The 20,949-nt window shown below is 42.9% G+C and overlaps 1 protein-coding gene and 1 non-coding gene across 2 annotated transcripts in view; one reads left to right on the forward strand and one right to left on the reverse strand.

The window, feature by feature from the left end:
* Positions 1–20,949, forward strand: part of GSK3A (glycogen synthase kinase 3 alpha) — a 1,198,873-nt gene that overhangs the window by 818,786 nt on the left and 359,138 nt on the right. Inside the window, exon 5 of the mRNA XM_044079420.1 lies at positions 6,954–7,084. Within this exon, the coding sequence (XP_043935355.1) occupies positions 6,954–7,084 (131 nt within the window). The remainder of the gene's footprint in view (positions 1–6,953; positions 7,085–20,949) is intronic.
* TRNAG-UCC lies at positions 17,961–18,032 on the reverse strand. Its single transcript has one exon. It is a non-coding gene; the product is annotated as a tRNA-Gly (tRNA).

The raw sequence follows: 20,949 nt of genomic DNA on the forward strand, positions 1-20,949 counted from the left end.
TTCATATGTTCTTGTACAAACTGTTACATTTGGAAGCATTCATGTAAATATTGTATATATGTTTTTGTGATTGTATTAGACATAATAGTTGGAACTTATTAATATTTTTGTTTTGTTTAAGTTTGTATGGAAAATGGTAAAACAATAAAGACTTATTATTGAAAAAAAAAAGAATCTGAGTGGGTTGGCCTTCACAAATGTTCTATTAGATTGAGTGAACTAATGACACTAGACTGGGAGGAGTGTCACAGATTAAATATACAGTATGGGCTGGCAAACTGCAAAGCCACCAAGTAAAATTACAGTTCCTAGCTGTAGCCACTAAATGAAAGTTTTATACCGATCAAGGAGCAGACTCTAGAGAATGCCTTTAACTGTAAACAGACAATTACAGTAATGCACACTATTACAGTTCCTAGCTGTAGAACACCGAAACCTCAAAAATGCACAGAAAAGCTTGGATATAGCACTCAAACAGAAAATACAACTCAGTATGAAAAAGCAGTTTACAGTTAAGTAATTCAGTAAACATGCAATTAGAGTAATGAAACAGTGTCTAGCAATGAAAAATACAGTTAAAATGGTACATAAATGCAGTGAAACAAAAAAAGCTTTATAACCGTGTAAAATGTAGTAGATCAACTGTATAGCACAATTATAAGCGTTTCAGAAGTGCAGTTCAGTGAAATAAGTGTAAGACGTAACTTATCCTGCTCTTGGAATTTTCACTTATGCAATGCAGTCCAGAGCCTGAGCAATGCAAGCACAACCTTTATAAGACACAGGGTTTATATACCAGTAAGAATGGAAAGTTAGAGTTTAGAGAAGTTAAGTCTCAAGTCCTAGAATTTTATGCAGATATGTTGATTTATGTAGGAGACTGGAATGCTGCCACTGATAGAGCAGATGAGTAGAGTTCCTAGAGTTCAGAAGGTAAGTCCGGATACTAAAGTTCATAACTTAGAATTTTGAGGTGGTAAATGTAATGACTAGGCAGGAGCATACATAACATTTTACCTACCACTCTAATAGATATAAGATGGCCACAAGATTAAATACATTTGTTAGGAAAGCATGCATTTCAAGTTGAGTCAGTGGAAATTCACCCAGTAATGCTCCTCAGTCCAACTTCAGGTGACATATCCAAACTTATTAGAAATGGAGTAGCACTGGAGATTTCTGATTTATTTAAAACATGCAAGTGTTGCATGATGCAAGGATTTTATAAAGGAATGCAAAGGAAGTGTGATAAGAGATGGGGTAATCTTAATATGAGCATGGGATAGTCTTATTACAGAAGCAGTAAAAGTTGATGCAGAAAAAGAAAATGGATTCTTAGGGCAAAGATGCACATTTCATGAGTTAGAGGGATCGGTGTAAAGATAGAGGACAAAATGTCACAAAACAGATGCAAGAAATTAGACTGAGTGGGATAAACTGTTTTCAGGATTCTCCAGGCTAGCAGGGAATATTTAGCAGTACAAATGAAAAACATAGATTTATATTGAGTTTTAGGAAACTCTAAATTGCATGGCTGAGACCATATGATCTTTTCTGAAAACTTGTATACATTTATGCAGGGGTAAGCCCCCCACACCCCCTGTAAATGGTGTATACCAAATCTCCGATAGCAGTACAGTGCTGAAAAGGATAAAGTCCCCGATCCCCACTGTACTGTGATCTATATAGATGTACTTTAATGGGGAATTTACACTTTTCCCGACTGTAGGGCTATCGCTGAGATGATAGCAGTTTTGAGCCTTTTACAGTAAGTTGTATACACTGAAGAGGAAGGCGAGAGAGAGTGAGTAATACTTGGGAGTTAATTTGTGTAGAGTACTAGAGGATCTGACACTGTTTGGTAACCCCAGTAGATAACCTGGAACTGCAGGAGTTGACTGAGAAACGACCCTGGTTTCAACCCCGATACTGATGAGATATAGCTGAAGATTTGGAGGGAGATGCATTGAACCTGTTAAGATTTGTAATCAAGTTTTAGGTTCATAGGTAGGTACTAGGCTATATCGGCCTTGGGGCCTATACAAGCCCAGCCAAAAAGGTACCCTGGCTTTTGCAACCCAAGAAAATTATTTTCCTGTGCCACTGTCGAGCAGAGCCAAAGAGGTGATCCCCGGGGTGAATTTCCTATTTCCCATCCAATCATCAAGATTTTTCTTGAGTGCTAATGAGGAGCTTTGTTTGATATCGATAAGTAGTTTATAACAGAGTATGGGAAGTCTCTGGGACAGGAATCTATCCCTCCAGCATGTTCTGTTTATTGTGGTGACAATGTTTAGGTCCCTAGAGTAGCTCGGAGGGATTGGGATTTCCTTAAGTGGAGCATGTCCAACAGCTCTGGGTTTGACATAACTTTGTATGTTAGGCAGAGATCACCTCTGAGTAGGCGATATGCGACAGAGTAAAGCTGGATTTTTTTTAGATGGTCTGCGTAGGGCATCTGTTTGAGGCTGGTAATCCTCTTTGTGAGGTATTTCTGCGGCCTTTCCAGTTGCTGTAGATGTCTTGAGGTACATACCAAAAGGGGCGTTGTACTCTATAATGGGTCTGAGTGATGAGTAGAGGGGGAGTAATGACCTCGCTTTTTCTGGATGAGAAACCTTTTGTGATGGTGTGCCACGTAGAAGGATTTCCTGACTACTGTGGCGATGTGATTATCAAAGGAGAGACTACTGTCCAACTGTGTCCCAAGGTCTCTTATCACACTTTCGGTGTTAAGTATATTACCGCCTATGTTGTAGTTCATGGGTACAGAGTTTTTACCAAAGGGGATGACAGTGCACTTTTTAGCATTGAGCTTGAGATCATGGCTTTGACACCAGGCATCTGTCTCAGTGAGGCCCTTTTGTAGGATGTCCACATCGTTAGGACTTTCGATTATGGCTCCTGGTTTGCAGTCATCTGCGAACTTCGTTAGCCAAAGGCCTTCTGTGTTAGCCTGTACTTCAGAGAAGTAGATACCAAACAGGAAAGGACCCACAACTGAACCCTGTGGTACTCCACTTGTCACTGGTCTGAAGTCAGATTTGGAGTCTGCTATTTTCACAGTGTGGGTTCTGTCAGTGAGCCAGTTGGCAACCCATCTTGTGACATAGGGATTTATACCTAGTGTAGTGAGTTTATCTATAATTCCAGAGTGGGGGATTGTGTCGAAAGCCTTGGCAAGATCTAGATAGGCTGTGTGAACCACCTTACCCTTGTCTACGGCTTTGGTGACTGCTTCAGAGAAGTCTGTCAGGTTTAGGAGACATGATCTGCCCTTTACAAACCCGAACTGGGTGGGATCCAGAGTTTGGAGATTACCGATGTCTTTGTTTACAAGTTCCATGATGATACGTTCCATGGCCTTGCAGACCAGGCTCGTCAGGTTAATGAGCTGGTAGTTCCCGGGGTCTGTGGTGGCTCCCCCCTTGTGGAGTGGGATAAACATTGCTGTGCGCCATTCAGCAGGCACAAAGCCTGAGGTGAGGCTATATGATTTGAGAACTGGGTCTATACCCTATTCCCAGAAGAAAGTCATAATAGCTGCAGATTTAAAGGAGGGCAAAGATATTTGTTGTCCTACAGATCAGTTTCAATTTTGACCCATGATTGTAGATCATTTGTGTTGGACAGAAGACTTTCAAAGTTTGTTGACGTGTGTTGAAAAGGAGCAGATATGTTGTTGGTGTGGGGGACAGCAGCTCTTCAATATACTTAATAGCCCTGATACTGAAGGATAGAGACTGACTGCAGACAACTAACAGTGGGTGACTTAGACATTGAAGACATTTTGGTAAAGTGAAGTGCTTCTATTTAAAGGTAGTATTCATATTTGGGATACCAGAGAGATTTGTCAGTGCCTATTGCAGTGTATGAAGTGTCGTAGGCAAGGGGTGGAATGTTGCCTTTTTCTGTCTAATGGTACAAGAGTGTACCACCTTTTATCCCCAATATTTTTTGCATTGTGTAGCATTGTATCCAGATGACTTTTGTTTTGGGCTAATAGGAATCCAGGCTTAGACACCTTGTTCAAGGGCATATGATTTAGGATGAATATGGGAAAAATGGGAGGAGTATCAGCAAGTTAGGTTTCATTGCAAAGAAGTTGTCTTTGTCTGTAGAAAGTGCAGTATTTTAAATACTTGCAAGTTTGAATTCGACTTCCTTAAAAAAAATTCAGTGTTATAGCACACAGGACCAGCTACTGTTTGTTTAACATTTGTTGACTGGGAAAGTCTGACTAGAGCAGAGCCTATTTTCAGTGGAGACCCGGGCGAAATGCTGCAGACACGTCTTTGGATTTGAATTTTCCTTTTACTGGAGAAGACTAAAGGAGAAATGAGAAGTGTGGAGAAGTTAAATTCAGACTTAAATATGAACAAGCTTTGACATTTTTTTGTGATACCTTGTATATGTTTTTCAGTTATTCCTCATCTATATTCCATCAAAGTTAATAAAGACTGATAGTGTACTTGATTTGGAATGCTGAAAAGTCATGGGTGTCATAAGAAATGTTTAGTACTAATGAAAGGAGGAGGAAGGTTGGAGGTTCCTGCTCATAAAACGTATAGTTTGACATTGCGCATTTCAAGGTATTAAAGTAGTGATAAGCAGAGGAATGGGAAGCTAAGTGGAAGGCAGTAGTTGCAGCAGCTAGTGGATTATGACAAGTATATGAAAGTGTGGTTGTCTGGGATCATATTAAAATAATATGCTGACCATCTTAGTATTTGAGTTATGCTTACGAGTACTGAATCAGCTGTTAAGTAAAGATGAGGTTAAGCAGTGGAAAACTACGTGTTGCCAGTAGACGTTTTACAAGCCAAGAAAGGGAGGAGGCTGAGCTTAAACAACGGGGTGATGGAGCAACATACACCAGATTTTGAGAACAAATGAGAAGTGGAAATCTGGTTAGAATGGAGACTGGTAAAAGGAGAATTCAATTTGAGAGAGGCCTGGAAAGAAGAATGACTAGTTGATACAGCAAGGAGAATGAACATTTACTGAAACGCAGCAGATAGAAGGCCCCAAAACTTAACAGCCTGTGTTACAAAGAAGGGTAGAGCACGTGTGTACCAAAGAATTGATTGATAAACCTGTAAAGGTTGCGAGAAATTAGAAAAGGTATCTGAAGTCAGAACGACGCCGAGGAAAAGATGGACCATAGTACCATTAACAGCAAATGCATATTAATTGTATAGCATACAAAAGCTAGAAGATAAAGTATTTGCTTGGAAGCACTTGCAAAGGTACCGCTTTACTCTTACTAAGCTTCAACATGCAGTTCCCATTGAAACAGAATTGTGACGGTGATAGAGCAGACAAGGGAGGTACATGGGGAACACATTTTCTGGGGTTATCAGGAAGTAGAGGAATTTCAAGTTGTAAAGGTAGAAGGTAGTATACAAGACATCTTGGGTGGTATTAAGCCTCAAGTGCAGTTGATGAAGGTATGGCTTTTGCTGGCAGTAGATTGACACTGAGATGTAGCAAAGGTGAAAGAACCCTATATGAATATTTTTCACTGCCAGAATTGAGAGAAGGTGAAATAGCAGTTCACTGAGGGAAATAAAATTATGAATAAAATAATGAAAAAGGAAGGGAAGGGCCTGCATTGGGGTACTTGGGGAAAAAAACATGCAGATAAATTGCAACATGGTGCACTTGCAGAGAGTCCACTCATTGAGAGAGAGCAGGAAATGAGTGGATAAGTTGAGTAGTGTTAGCAGAAAGAATGGGAATAATGAGGTACCTTCGAGATTTGAGAACAATGGCATTGAGGTCTGCTGTGCTTGAGACTATTAGCTGAAATGTAAAATATTTAAATACGATAGTAAATTGCTTGAAAATTTTTAAAGTTGAGTTAAAAAGTTTCCCTAAAGTAATTTCAGAATGACCTTAAACTAGTATACACCAGGTTGAGTTTTACTCTGAAGAAGGCTGTATGAGCTCAGGAAGACATAGTGGGTGGGTATCTACCTCCTTTGTTGCAGGTGTAGCGGAGCTTACTTTTGTCGAGCAACTGTTCCCAAGTGGATTGCCAACTGCATTTGTGATCCTCCTGTAGGAAAATGCTTTTGTTAAAGGCTGCTCTACAACAGGTTTTGCATATTTGTGTTTACATCATAACTGTAGTCATTGAAGACATTTGTGGCCTACCTGCTTGATTATTTCGTAAATTCAGCAAGCATTACTGATTGGACTATGATTTCATGGTTTGCCTTATTTATCGCATTAACTTTTCAAGATTTGGACTTAATGGGCTCTTGGCTTTTCCCTGGTTCCTGCTTTCAAGAGGACTTGACTTTATAAATCAGGATTTTTTGTAGCCTTTTCAAGGTCAGAAGAAGTTCAAAGTTATTTGGTAGCATATGTACTCACTGTCACATTTGATCTTTGAGGGGGCCTTCAGCACTGGATGCTGTCTTGGCCTATCCATCTTGTGGTTGTAGATGGATGTTTCTAGAGTTATGTAAATGTGTTGTTAATAGGGTATGCATGAACAGATGGTAGAACAAGTCCTGAACAGATCCTCCTAGTATGGCACGTGTTTTGATTCATTTCAGCCAGAGGCATGAATAGTTTGATATGAGGACAAGAAAAATAGAAATGTGCTGAACTTGGCATGTGAGGAGGAAATCTGGACAGCTACCTATTGCAGAAGGACTTGCACACCAGTTAATGTAGTAAGTATCAGTTATTTACTGATATCCTTGTATGTACTGTTCACTGATATGTCATCTCATAACGTTTCCTTTATAAATGTAGCTGCTTTGATTAAGAATAGATTTGTGCAGTGTTCATTGGCTTGTATTTTTCACATCTTGTTCAAAGGTTAGAGTTTAAATGATTGAAAGTATTTTTAAAAACACAATTTCCTTAGTGGTTTGTATTAAACACTTCACTGTTGAAAATGTATGAGTGTTTTTAAAGATTTTCATTTCTTTTACCAGGTGTATATGTACCAGTTGTTCCGCAGTTTAGCGTATATTCATTCCCAAGGAGTGTGCCACCGGGATATTAAACCACAGAACCTCCTGGTAGACCCAGAGACTGCTATTCTAAAACTCTGTGACTTCGGCAGGTATGTTTTTGTGGTAGGAGTTATCACCGCCTTAATAGCTTGAAAGACTTTAAAGGTATTGTTAATAGTTATCTTTGAGAGAGCAGTTTACCATTATGCATAATCCTTTGCTTTAGAAACTGGAGACTCCGTTAAATGGATCAGATTGCAGCTTAGTTTTTGACGTCCAAAGAATCCTGTCTAATAAAACAAACTTCTAAAGATTTTTATCATATAACATGGTGATGTCTTTCTATAGTTGATTTGAAAATAAAATGGCACCTCCTTTCTGGCAAGTACTGTGTTGCTTGTAAAACTCTGTTATTGGTAATTGCAGCCACATGCCTTTCACATCTTTTTTCCATTTAACTTTTACATTAAATGAAAGCTAAGGCCTTCATGTCAGAGGGCTACTTTGCCTACAAAGGTAATTTTAAGAGAATAATTTGGCTTCTACAGCTGTCAGCAGGTTGCCTTCTCAGTCATCTGCTTCGACTTTGTTATTTTGTGTTTTTTGTGTAAACCTTTTTATGCTTCTGGGCAAGAAGAAATTTTTATGCTGTTGAACTACAGGACCTTGCTTGTACAGTGGTAAGGTTGTACATTTTTCAATGATGTGTGCACAGCAAATTAAGGGTACTGTGCTGCTGATTTGGAGAACTTGATATCTGATGTCATTTTCATTCATTTCTCAATTCATAGGTCTCGGATCTGACTTGGACGCTTTTCCAGATTCAAACTCTCGCTCCTCCCTTTACCCAAAATGCCCCGTCAGTCTAACATACCTCATTTGCTGTCACATCACTTTAGATGTGGATCCTTTTTCTGTAGAGCTACTGGTGATTTTTTAATTAAACTAGTGAGTTTTTGTTAAATTTTTTCCATACTCTTGGTCTTTAATTGTCACCTTCCTACGTATTTCAGTAAATTTCCTTTCTGGCCATTACTGATAATTTGGTATTTCTGTAGTACCATCGTTGGTACTTGGCTATATTTATTCCCTCTTTCTACTTTTTTTTGAGTATTTCTCGTCTTCCATTGTTGGTAGCCTATCTTAGCTTTAAATTAAAAAAAAAATAAAATAAAAAATAACCTATTACTACTTTGTTACTGTTCAGGTATTTTTCCTGTAGTCTTGCTTTCATACTGGGGCCATTATGGCCAGTAAACCTCCTGGATTCTAAAAATGCATCACCTGCGTATACTGCTTGGATGCTGCTCATTTATAGGCAGACTATTATGCTAGTTTCAATTCCAGGGCACACTCAGAAAGAAATAAATTTGTATTGAAAGGCCTTCTCCCTTCCACTTCTGCTTAAGCTGGGGCTTAAACCCCTGTAAGAAGTCGGACAAAGGGAAGCCGGACTCTACTCCAAAGATAAAGAAATCCGTAGGAGATCTCCACATCCCACTTTCTTGGCTCCTTACTTGGAGCCACCTGCGAAATTCAGTCAGATTAGACTACTTTGGATCCCTTTACTATGAAATCCAAATCACCTTGGATCCGGTCACCTCTTACCCTACTGGAATCGATTAACACCTCGACTCCCTTCACTTAGTTTTCTTCCCTCAGACATTCTAGCCACCCCCCCCCTCCCCATGCATGACCTCTTCTCTCAGTACGTCTAGGAGTTTATCTAAGGCTGAATTGGATAGGATAAAGAAATTCCTCAGAGCCCAGATCCAGGTGGGGGCATTCCATGCTGCATCTTCCATCAGATCTGTAAGCCTATTTGTGACTACTTCCCATTTGGTTTCTCCTCCTCTGATCTGACCTGCTGTTTTGGAGCCCTTGGAACGGAGATTCCTGGGGATGTCCTCTTTAGATCCGAAGACACTGTTCTTCAACTCCAGTTACTTGAGTTCTCTGGCTCCAAGCCTTCCAGAGATGGAGCACTCTGAGCTGAAGTTCTGGTGCCAGTTCTGGGTGTCCAGAGTAGATTCTAAAGTAATCTGAGCCATCTCTGCCCCTTGGAGCCTTGGCACTGGACAGCTCTGATCTGACTTCATCCTTGGGTGGAGTGGTTGCAGGGACCAGTAGTTCTGGAGGTGTCTGCTCTGTTCCCATGTGCGTTAGTTTCCCCCAAGTGCTCTGCCTTAAAGATTATGGAGAAGGCCTTTTCTTTAGCTAAAAGGACATCCCTATCCCCCCCCCCCCCCATGGATAAGACTACTTTACCTCCTTCAGTTCTTCGCACTGAGCCTGTATCTTACATTCCAGTGGAACAGCTAGCCTGTTGAAGTCTCCAGTAAGTTCCTCAGGACTTGCCCATCTGATCTGATACCTCACCAGACCATCCTGCTGATAAGGTCCCTCGAACGAGAATGTGCAAAAGGAGGCACTTGGATTCCCCTCCGGAATCTCTCATGGAGGACACAGATTTCGGTGAAGGGAAAAGGTCCCCCAGATCTCTACCTGAAGATGTCTCGTGGAGGTATTCTAGCTCTCTCTGAAAAAAAAGGGGGGGTTGGCTTTCCATTACCCCTTCCCAAGAGGAGTCTGTGTTCCTGGGGGCTTTCGGGTCTAGCCCAGCTATGTCTTGGCTGACACCCCCCCCCCCCCCGGTGATGAACTTATAGATGATGTCCTTCTGTTCATATGTTACAGTATTCATAACATGAGGGAGTCCGCTGACTCATACATCCAGCCAGTATACAAAAGTCTAGTGCTACTGCGAGGTATGTGCAATACTGCACAGAAACAAAACGTATGTCTGTCATAAAATGACGTCTGGTATAAAGCAGACACTGGCATGTACCAGACCTCAGAACTTTTCTGCCGCCTGTCAGATCTGCTGCTTGTCTGTCTTCAGACCATTTGCTTACCTTGTTACAGATAAATGCCCTGTTAAGGTTTTTCCTTATCTTTTGGCTGCTGTGTGTTTTTGTGGTTGCATGTCAGCTAGGAAAGGCAAGTGTCAGTGTGGAAGGCAAATTCCACATAAGGACTCCCGCGACCTTTGTCTTTCTTTTTTTTTTTCCATAGGCCCTGATCTCGACCAAACTACTACTTCTGTTTGCAAGGCATTTGTCCCTAAGACCCTGTGTAGCCAGTTAGCTTCTTTAAATTTATACAGAAAATCAGTGCCTAAAATCTCTCTCGCTCTATATGGAGGTTACGTCAGGCCCTTAAGGCGAGCCGCCAGCTAAGAAGTCTAAGAAATCTTGGCCTGATTTACCCATTGCTCCCTCTAGTCCGGATGTCTGTCCCGAGGCTGATGTTGGCTTGGATACCATGGGTACCAGTGTGGAGGCAGTGAAGGAACCCTACCAGCACGTCCTTGGGATAACGTGTCCGACTCTGGCATGGGGGGCATTGGCTCGTTGTGACTGAAGGCCCGTATGGCATTACCCAAATCATTGTGCAAGAGGATGTTCTTACCAACATTGTGAAATGTAGGCCGACATCAGGCCCTTCCACCTTCCACCAAATGGAGGTTCCTAAAAAGAAGAAAATTAAAACAAAATTGATTTCTCCTGGCTCTCGGGAACAACAATCAGATTGGTAGGCTTTTTCCTATGGCCTGTTGAATGCCATTATGGCCCTGAGACAATCCTCAGCCCTCTCTCTCTTCTCCTGCCATTCCTCCTTCTGCAGTACAAAACAGGACTTCTGAGGAGTTTTCCTCAGATGATTCTTCTGGAGACAAATCTTTGGCTTATTCAGCCCAAATTTCTTCTCCTTTAGGTTATGCCTCCCCACAAGAACAGAAGAAGAATCTAATAGCACTGATTCCCCTGTGAAAGATATCTTGTTTGGGGAAACCATTCTTAAAATGAGGGAGATTTTCAAATGGGATTGTTCTCAGGTGTCAGACATCCAAGAAAAGGTACTATGACCTGATGCAGATGGACTCCCCCTCCCTGTCTGCCAAACTTCCTGTTCTGCCAGCCTTCCTGGATGCCTTTGCTGCAGCTTCAAAGTGCAGTGATTCTCAACCTCCTGCCCCCCAAACAGTTTATAAAGTGCCAGAGGATTCCAAATTTCTGTACAAGTATCCCTCTGCAAACCCTGCAACCATTTCAGTATCTTCAACTTCCCTGCTCCCCTCAGATGAGGAGAGCAAACTCATGGAGAAAAAGGTTTATACATCAGATACTATGGCTTTTGGGGCTATTAACTACCAAACCTATATGGCCAAGTATTCCTTGGCTCTTCTCTTGGATACTGGTAAACTGCTTTATGAGCTTCCGGACTGTCCCACTAAGGCCAGGCTCTTCTCCATCTGTAACTCCTCGGCTCATGTTACACGGCATTCCATAAAGTGTAGCTGTGATGCTGTGGAGGCATCGACTGGAATGGCTTGCCTCTGGGTCAGTACTGAGGAGATGTTCTTGGCTCAGGCTCCAACCTTTGCCTGATGACATTAAGCCAAAAAGGTACTTGCGTATTATCACAACCACACATTTACTGCCGTAGCTGTAACCACACATTCATTGCGGTAGCTGAAAGTACACTTTAGAACATGAACATGCTAGACTGCTTGACAAAGTGTCTTGCATGTTCAAATATTTACCCTGTCTTACTGCAATAAATAAAAAATGTAAATCAGTCAATCGAGGGACCTCTAAAGTGCTTGAACTGTGTAGCCGTCCCTCTTTTTGACTCTGTTTCTAACTCTGTCCCTCTTAATACTGGTGATTTTTGAGGAAAGGGCAGTGAATTATACTATTAGACTTAATAGTGAACGTAATTGTTGCAGTTACAGGTTTACTTTACTTCAGAAAATGTATACTAATTCCCTTTCCCTTATTCTGCCAATGTCTCAAAGTAATAATAGTAACATTTTAAAACTGTCCCTGACTATTTTTGGATTGTCCGCTGAAAATGGACATGTATCCAGTCGTACTATCCCGGTCAATTCCCCCTTGGACAGCAAGGCATTATTTGCTACCTCTGCTGCAGAATTCTAAGTCCCTACAGGAGAAGGGCAAGGAGCTGCAAAACCTGAAACATTTGTTTCCTCTGTGCCCAGGTTTCAAAGGAACCTACTCTACCTTGACCACCTTTGTAGGGAAATCATCAAGGCCCCAATCTTCCAAAGGTAAGAGAGATGCTAGGAAACATTTTTCCTATCCTCTACTCCCACACAGAAACAGCCCTTTCAGGCTAAGAAAAGTAGTCTGTGCCTACCCACTTCCTGGACTACTAACAGCTCTGTTCCTTCACCTCTGTCTTTCTCTCCCTGCTTGGAAACAGGCAACTCTGGGCTCTTGGGTCCTATCCATCATCTTGCAAAAGGATACTTTATGGTGTGGAAGAATCCTCCCTCCAGAGGTATTCCACAACCTCCAAAAGAACAACTGGAACCCTTTCCCCAGGTCATTTCCACTCTTTTCTCAAGGCACCATTCAGGTAGTGCCACCCTCTCAAGTAGGAAAAGGGTTCTATTCCAGGATGTTCCTGGTACACTGGAAGGACGGTCCTTGGAGACCCCTTCTAGACCTATCCCATCTAAATACCTTTCTGAAGGTTCCCACCTTTCAGATGTTTACCTTACCGACTCTTCGTCTCATCCTTCCTCAGGCCTTTATGGTGTCACTGGACATCAAGGGTGCCTATCTTTATATTCCCATTCATCTTCGGTTCAGGAAGTTTCTTCGTTTTGCTATTGCTTCCTCACATTTTCAGTTCTGTGCCTTGCCCTTTGGATCGTCTGGGGCCCCGAGGGTTTTCACATAATGCTTAGCTCCTGTCATAGCCTTCTGCAGGCTATAAGGCATACAGATTTTTACATACCTAGACTACCACCTTCTCCAGGCTCAGACTCCAGACACCCTTCAGGAGAACTTCTCCTTCATGGTGTCACTTTTGGAGGGTATAGGGTTCTCAATTACCAGAAATCTCTTGTTGCTTCTCAAGACAACATTTTCCTTGGCTGCAGGAACCAGTTAGACAGGATGCTGTCTTCCTTACCTCCAGAAAAGCTCCTCTCCCTCGCCTCCTACTTCCAGGACCTATTGCTTCTGCAGTCCCTGACTGCCAGGGAGTTTCGTCACCTCCTGCGGTTCATGCCATCCATTGTCCCCATGCTTCCTTTAGCCAAGTTACACTAGAGGAAATTCCAGTGGTTTTTGAACAGTATGGGTCAACACTCCCATCCTCTGGAGTTTATCCCACTCCTCCCTTGCCTGAAAAAGGAGTTTCAGTTGTGGATCCAACAGGTTTCAAGGAATCTAGGCTTTCCCTTGTGACCACCTCTTCCCATTCAGGAGCTGCACACGGATGCTTCAGACATGTGATGCGGAGCACTCCTAGACTCATGGAGGTTCTGAGATGTCTGGTCTCACACCGAGAAATGGGAGCACGTCAGTATAAAGGAGATGAGAGCCCTGATTCTTTTGCTCTACAAATCTGCAAACCTCTTCTTTCCCCAGGAGTTTTAAGATGTTTTACTGACAATACCACAGTCCTCTGGTACGTCAACAAACAGGGAGGGACAAACTCCTTTCTCATGTGCAAACTGGCTTTACAGGCCTGGGAGTTACCTGCCCAGATTCAGCTGACCCTCCTGGTGGTTTACATACCCACAACACAGAAGTTTGTGGCAGACACACTGAGCAGGTCCATGACTCTCTCTCACAAATGGATGTTACATAGGAATGTGCTTCTGGACATGGTCCATCTATGGGGTACACCTCCAGTAGATCTTTTTGCCTCCCCCATGAACAGACAGCTTCCCAAGTATTGTGCGAGGGTTCCAGATCCCCTGGCATGGAGGGTGGACACCCTGTCCTTTGTCTTGGAAGGGGATGTTTCTATATGCATTCCCCTTGTCCCACTTCTCCAAAAGGTCATGTTGAAGATTCAGCAGGAGCAACCAGATGTCTTTTGGTCAAAATCAGCATTGCCCCCCCTTTCTGCATTTAGCCAAGGGCAGTCGCCGCAAATTATCCCTCAGGATGGATCTACTCTCACAAGATAAGGGAACTTTAGTACACCCACAGATGTCAGCTGTACAACTGATCATGTAGGTGATAGGGTTTTGACTCCCTTTAGACACCTTTTGTCTGAAGATGTGCTACGAGTTCTGCAGGAGGCCAGAAAACCCACTACTAGGAAGTCCTGTGTTTCCACATGGAAAAGGTTTTCCATGTAGTGTCTTAAAAAGGATTTACAACCACTGCTAGTGGATGTTCCAGTGGTTCTGTCCTACTTGTGTGAATTATTGGAGTGGACTGTCATACTCTTCAGTAAAAGCTCACCTTTCTGCTATCTCTGCATGTCTGCCTATGTGTCCCCTTTTAGCTTCCAGGTTGGAAGTTAAACTTAAGACATCCTTCACATCAGACCACCAAGGAAACCAGTTTCCCCTCCTTGGGATCTCAACTTTGTCTTAGAAAAAGGCCCCTTACAGGGATAGGGTATCTTTACACACTAATCCCTTCTTTATGCCCAAGGTGGTAAATGAGTTATCACTCAGTCTATCAGTCTTCCCACCTTTTTCCCTTTTCCTCAATCCTCTAAGTGATAGGATCCTACACACTTTAGATGTGCAAAGGGAACTCTGATATTACTTGGGTAAAACCAAACCAATCCAGAAATCTGACCTCCTGTTGATTTCCTATCACCCAAGGCAAGCCTGTTTCCAAGCAGAGTATTTTCACCTAAATTACCAAAACCATTTCCTTCTGTTGTGTCTCATGGGAAGAATCTCCCCTCTCCTATTAGGGCACATTCCATTAGAGCAGTATCTTCCTCTGGTGCCTTTAAGGCTTAGACACCTGTTCTATCCTGGAAGTAGCTTACCTAGTCACCCTTTCATACCTTCATGAAACAGTGCAAGTTAGATGGCATTTCCAGGTCCAGAGCTGGTTTTGCTAGGGCTGTTTTGCATGGGTTTGTGGAGAATGTTTCTGCTCCTCTGCCCACTTCTGCATGATTTTTGGTATTCTCCCTCATGTTATGAATACTGCAGCATATAAATAGAAGAACATAGAGTAGTTTGGTAAAATCTTTGCATATAACCATAGATGTACTTCTCTTCTATATGTTGCAGTATTACTTTCCCCACCTGCCTTCCCCCTGATGCTTGCCTGGCTTCTGGTGGCATGTTTTCCTCACCTAGATTCAGGCTGGTGCTTTTTTGCAGCATTCAATTCTGAGGTCTGGTATGTGCCAACATCCGCTTTATACCGGACGTCCTTTTATGAGTGACGTATGTTTTGTTTGACGTTGCACGTAACAGTAGCACTAGACTTTTGTATACTGGCTGGATGTACGAGTCAGCTGGCAGCAGACTCTCATGTTATGAACACTGCAACATATAGAAGAGAAGGGCATCTATGGTTATAGTAAGATGTTACACAACTGTTAGTGTTTCACTGTTGCAGTCCTAATTTGTGGTATTTCCCACCGTGGAAACCCTTGGCTGGCTCTACTACCAGAGAATAGTTTCCCTCCTCCTCGAGCCAGCGGACTCCCTAACCGACTTTGCTATGCTTTGATGTAAGGGGAGTGTTGGCCAGTGCCATGAAATTAGTTTTTTCTTGCTGTTGGAGCCTAAAGAAGAGTGCCAATCAGTGCATCAGTCAATCTGCACCAGAGAAAGACGACTCTGGAAAGCTACGTACATTGTTGTTGAACATTTTATTTATCTTTTGACTAATGTCCAAGAAAGTTAATCATCTCCGCTGTGGCAAACGGGTACCACACTGGGACTTCACTCTGTGTGACTTGCTTTGTGTGGGCCAGGAACACATTCCCAATTATTTTTGTGCTCGCTGTAATAGCAGAACCATTAGACATACGACTGAGATTCTGGCTAGGCATGTTTGTGAATTTTCGGGCTGCTCACATCCTGTGGTATCCATTGGTCGAGCTGAAGTAGACATCAGTAGAGATGAGATGAAAGTGCTGCAGGTTTAGGGTCTTGGACGATAGCTACTCCGTCGGCCAGTCCTCCTAAGCTTATCACTGAAAAAGGTGTGGCGCTTTCTCAGTCTCCTTCCTCGACCAAGAAGATGATGGAGCAGGCCTCTATTGAGACCTGTTTGAAGTCCGATATACTTTCTGGTCCCTCTACATCTTTTCAAGCTATAGGACTTGGTTCATCTATTGGGTGCGGGACCGCTATGCACGCTCTGGCTTCCAGCTGTGTTAAGACCGAAGATGGTTCTTAACGTAGCCAGGACATTGCAACAGCTTTTCACCTGCAGGAGTCATTTGTCTGTTCTGGACCAGAGGTTGGCCTCGTACCAAAACCTAAGGCTGCTCACAGGAAAGCTGCTTCCACCCATCCTCAGACTAGGCCTACCGTCTTCCATTCCCAGGCATACCAGCAGGCTGTTGTGGTTGGTTGAAGATCTAATCTCTGTGGTTAGATCCAGGCAGCCTCCCCTGAGTTCTTACTACGTAAAAGACACTCCCCTCCTGAAGATTTTTCTAATTCTTTTGATTAAGTTGATGACCTAGACCAGGAGGATTATATCTTTGCAGAGTGTTTCCATTGCTTGTTTTGGGATTCAGAGGAGAGCCTTGCAGCTGCTTCCTGTCCTGAGGATATTTCCTGTGGAGGAAATGATACACACCTTGAGAGGAACACTTCAAGTGGAAAGCTCAAGACTACCCTCAATCAAAAAAAGAAGTGGGGAATTTCTTAACTTCCCTGAATGCAAATCCCTCACCATACCTCCTGTCTTAGAGGTGGTAGTGTGTTTCAGGACTCCTGTTTAAAACGGGAAACGGAATCAAACTGAACAGGTAAAAGCTGGTTCAGTAAATTCAAAAGCAGCAAGTAAAACAAAAGAACCAGCTAACACAGCACTGTATAAAGCACTTATTTAATCTAAAAAATAAAAATAGTAAAAAGTATATAACAGATGAGCACTTTCACACCAAATGTGTTGCATCAGATCTAAAAACAAGCTAACAAGCAGTGATTAAATACAGTCAGGAAGGTTGAAAGTCACCTGGTCAAGTCACGTGACCTCAGCAAGGGTTTTAAAGGTATATGCTTATTTAATCTTCCCTTTGTCAGGTTGTAAAATTAACATCCATTTAACTTCTAAGCATTCTGTTTTTGTTTTAATATCACCTTCTCTGGCTCCTACATTCAGTAATTCCAAAACTAAAAACTGAAGTGTTCAGTACCAGTTTTACAAATATGCTTATATAAAGCATTCGTACTGTCACATCTGCTTATTTCATGTGTGTTCCCTGTTACGATTCTTCAACATTTGATTCATTTTACAAACATAACATCCACATTGATCACAAACAGCCAAATAGACAAGGTTGCTACTAGTGCAGTCGGCATAGAAATTTAATTTAAAAGTACGTCCGGTAACAGGATGTAAAAAAAGTGTTATCAGTTTGAATGTACTTGTACGTTACATAATCTGCATTGATGTGTCCCTTTCCTAACTGAAGTACAGGGTCTGTTGCTAACTAGAGGTTTCTAGCACAGCAATTTCTTAATGGAACTACTGCGGTGGTGGTGCTGCGGTAGCGTTGTCGCCTCACAGTTAGACGTTGCCCGTTCGATTCTCAGTGTCTTCTGTGTGATAACATGCGTGAATGGCGTTCCTTTGTTGAAGGTTGTGTGTTAGGCCCGGCAAGCCAGCACGTTCATAGGTTCATAGGTTCATACTAGGCTATCTGCCCAAGGGCATTTATAAGCCTAGCCCATAGTTATTTGGCTTTCGCCACCCCTTTAGTTTGAATAAAACTATGCCTATTATTTTGCTGTGCTTCTGTCAAGCAGTGACTCTGAAGTAATCCCTGGGGTATAGCTGCGATCCCCCATCCATTGGTCAAGATTCCTCTTGAACAAGGCCAGCGAGGTGCTCTGCCTCACATGTACCGGGATTTTGTTCCACAGCATAGGGAGTCTCTGGGTGATGAATCTGTCCCTCCAGCATGTTCTATTATAGGTTCTTAAATTTACAGATTTCTTGCATTGGCCGGGAATCGAACCCGGGTCAACTGCTTGGAAGGCAGTTATGCTCACCACTATACCACCACCGTAAAACTCTACTGCCAATCATTAGCGGACCGGAGTTCCGCTGTGGCGACCCCTAACCGGGAAAAGCCAAAAGATGCATTCCTATAAAGTGTGGAACTTCACCAAGGAAGTCCCTGCATCTGGCATCACTAGTTGAAATATGCCAGTGCTTCCTAATGATATCACAGATAGGTTTAATGTCATTTGAATAGGTAACTCATTCTAAAATCATTTTTATTCTGTCTTACCACAGTGTCAACACTACAAATAGGGTCTAGCCGAATCATTTCTAAGTGACAGAACCTCATGACGCCCCATCCCTATCTCATATTCAGAGTACCCCTAGAGCAAAAGTCCTCACTCGGGGCATCAAAAGAGGAAAGCATTTTCTCATCATTTCTATTCAGTCTTTCATGTTTATAAAATTGCCCTTTCAGCACAGTATGCTTTGCGTACTTGGGATGCATACTGTGGTAGTGCAGTGTGTTAACTTTCTTGCATGGTTTACTATAGAGCGGAGTATCAAAACCATCAGGTATTCAAGACATAAACATCAAGAAAATCTGTTGAAGTTTGGGAATGCTTAAATGTGAACTTTAAAAAAATCAGTAGTCTGTAAATAGCCCACAAACTCATTCAGGGTCTCTACTGAGCCAGTCCATACAAATAACACATCATCCACAAAACCTATATAATGTGAGATGCACTGGAGAAAGAAGTTACTTCTGTCTGGAACATAATAGAGACTCCTAATATAATTGCGAGTACCATGTTGGCATAGCTGTTTGCACACATTCATCAGGCATTTTTTTGAATGGTAAGGACTCCAACTCTATTAGTTAAATAATCAGAATTAGTGTTACAAGTGGATGGTATAGAGCCTGACAATGTACCCTTTAATGTGAAGGAAACTGCTCCTGCTTCCAAGTCTGACAGTGTGACTGGTTCTGCATCGTACTCTGATAATCTACCTCGTTAGACCATTCCCTCTGGAGCAGGTGAGACTGCAGCATCCAAGAAAGTCCTGAGTCATGATACCCAGGACATACTGCAATCCAGAGAATCTGGTTCTGCTAGCTTGAATACACAGTCTGCCTCCACCCCTTTTTCTACAGCTACAACTACCTGAAATGGTGAAAATGAACAGACAAGATGGGAGAGGGCGCTCACACACTCGGAACAGATTTGGTTGAAAGAGACCACAGGTGTCAGGGCAACTAGAACTAGGGCCAGTTGTAAAGAGCAAGATTCCAATCTTCCTCGACTGAGTAGCGAACAGCATGAGGCACTCAACGAGGGTCTTTCTTTTACTCATGCTAGAGGCTCATCCTTACATGAGGTCCTGACTGACTTAAGACTGTAAAGATCTCGCTTAGGATTCTTTATGGTAATAATGCTTATGAGCATACTGGCTTTAGGAAGTGTAGCCAGTTTGTTCCGATTGAGCATTCTTAAAGCTATGTGAACGTGACATCTGAGATGTCCTATTCTAATGTTGCAGTATTCTACATGTGGGTTTACCCTTTTTCCTTTCCAGTTTGTCTGGCCAGGATTCCAAAGATTTTCAGTCCCTCTAGGTGCGTCTGAAGTGGCAGCAGGAATGTGGGCCATAAAAGTGAAGTCTGCATGCACTAACCCTCAGAACATTTCCGCCACCAGTCATATGTCAGGTGTTCCTGCTTTTCGCGGACGTCAGATTCTGAAAAATTCAGGTAAGTATCCGTTGGGGATCCTTTCAGTCCTTCTGTTTTTTTATATATAGTATGTTCATGTCATCCGGAAAGAGCAAGTGTAAGTGTGGCCGGCAGATTCCCCACAAAGACACCCACGACCAGTGCCTCTTTTGTTTAGGTAACTAACACAACCACGAAAACTGCACTGTTCGTCAGGCGTGCGTACCCAAGACCTTGTATCGCCGTTTGCATGCTTTAAACCTTTAGTTAGGAAACCAGCGGTTAAAACAAATAGCATTATGGATGGAAGCCGCGTCCAACGTCCCGTCAGAACCATCTAAGAAGAGGGCCAAGACCATGCAGCCTAGTTCTGCTGCTGCACTTCTACCGCCTGTACCTCAGCCTGTGGCCGACATCGGCCAGGCCGAGGATTCTGCTTCTGCCAGTCTGGATTAAGTGGGTACCTAATGAGGAAGCCTCACAATCTCGAGCAGACTGTAGAGGCTTTACCGGCATCTGCCTTAGACTCTGGGAGGGAGACCAGTGCTCTCTGTGGGCCAGTCTGATTCCGCACCCCGCCATCCCTACATCTGACTCGAGGCCTTCTCCCTGCCTGATGCTAGCTAGGCCTCTTAAGAAAAAACAAGACACAACATTTATCTCCTCCTCCTGAAAGCATGCCTGATAGGCAGGTTTTCAGCCAGAGTTTAATCAATGCCTTTATGGCCCTACGGCCTACTACAACAGGAACCCCTAGCACTCCTCCCTTCCTAAGTCCTAGACCTCTAACTTCTGAAAGGAGGGTAGAAGGAAGTCGAAGAAGAACTCTGTGATTCCTCAGATTCCCTCTCCTACTCCTCACAGATCTCCTCCCCCTTGGGGACTGGATCATCAGGGGAAGGTTCCATTGAGCCCGATTCCCCAGTGGAGGATTTAACCTTTGGGGAAACTGTTTGCAAAATGAAAGACCACTTTAAGTGGGAATCCACTGACATGACTGAAGTGCAGAAGAGGTTTTATGACCTCGTACAGATGGACTCCCCCAGTCCTTCTGCTATCCATCCTATTCTGCTGGTCTTCCTGGATGCCTTTTCCACTGCATCTATCAACCACACAGGGCTGACACACTGTACAAGGTCCCTGAAACAGAAAAATGTCTACTTAAGTGCCCTCCAGCTGACCCAGCCACTATCTCCATTTCCACTGATAGGGCTTCCAAACTTCTCCCAGCTACCACCATTCTTCCTGCTGACAAGGATAGCAAGAC

The sequence above is a fragment of the Protopterus annectens genome, chromosome 8.part0 (genome assembly GCF_019279795.1).
Source record: "Protopterus annectens isolate FY-2018-M chromosome 8.part0, PAN1.0, whole genome shotgun sequence".
Lineage (NCBI taxonomy): Eukaryota > Metazoa > Chordata > Ceratodontiformes > Protopteridae > Protopterus > Protopterus annectens.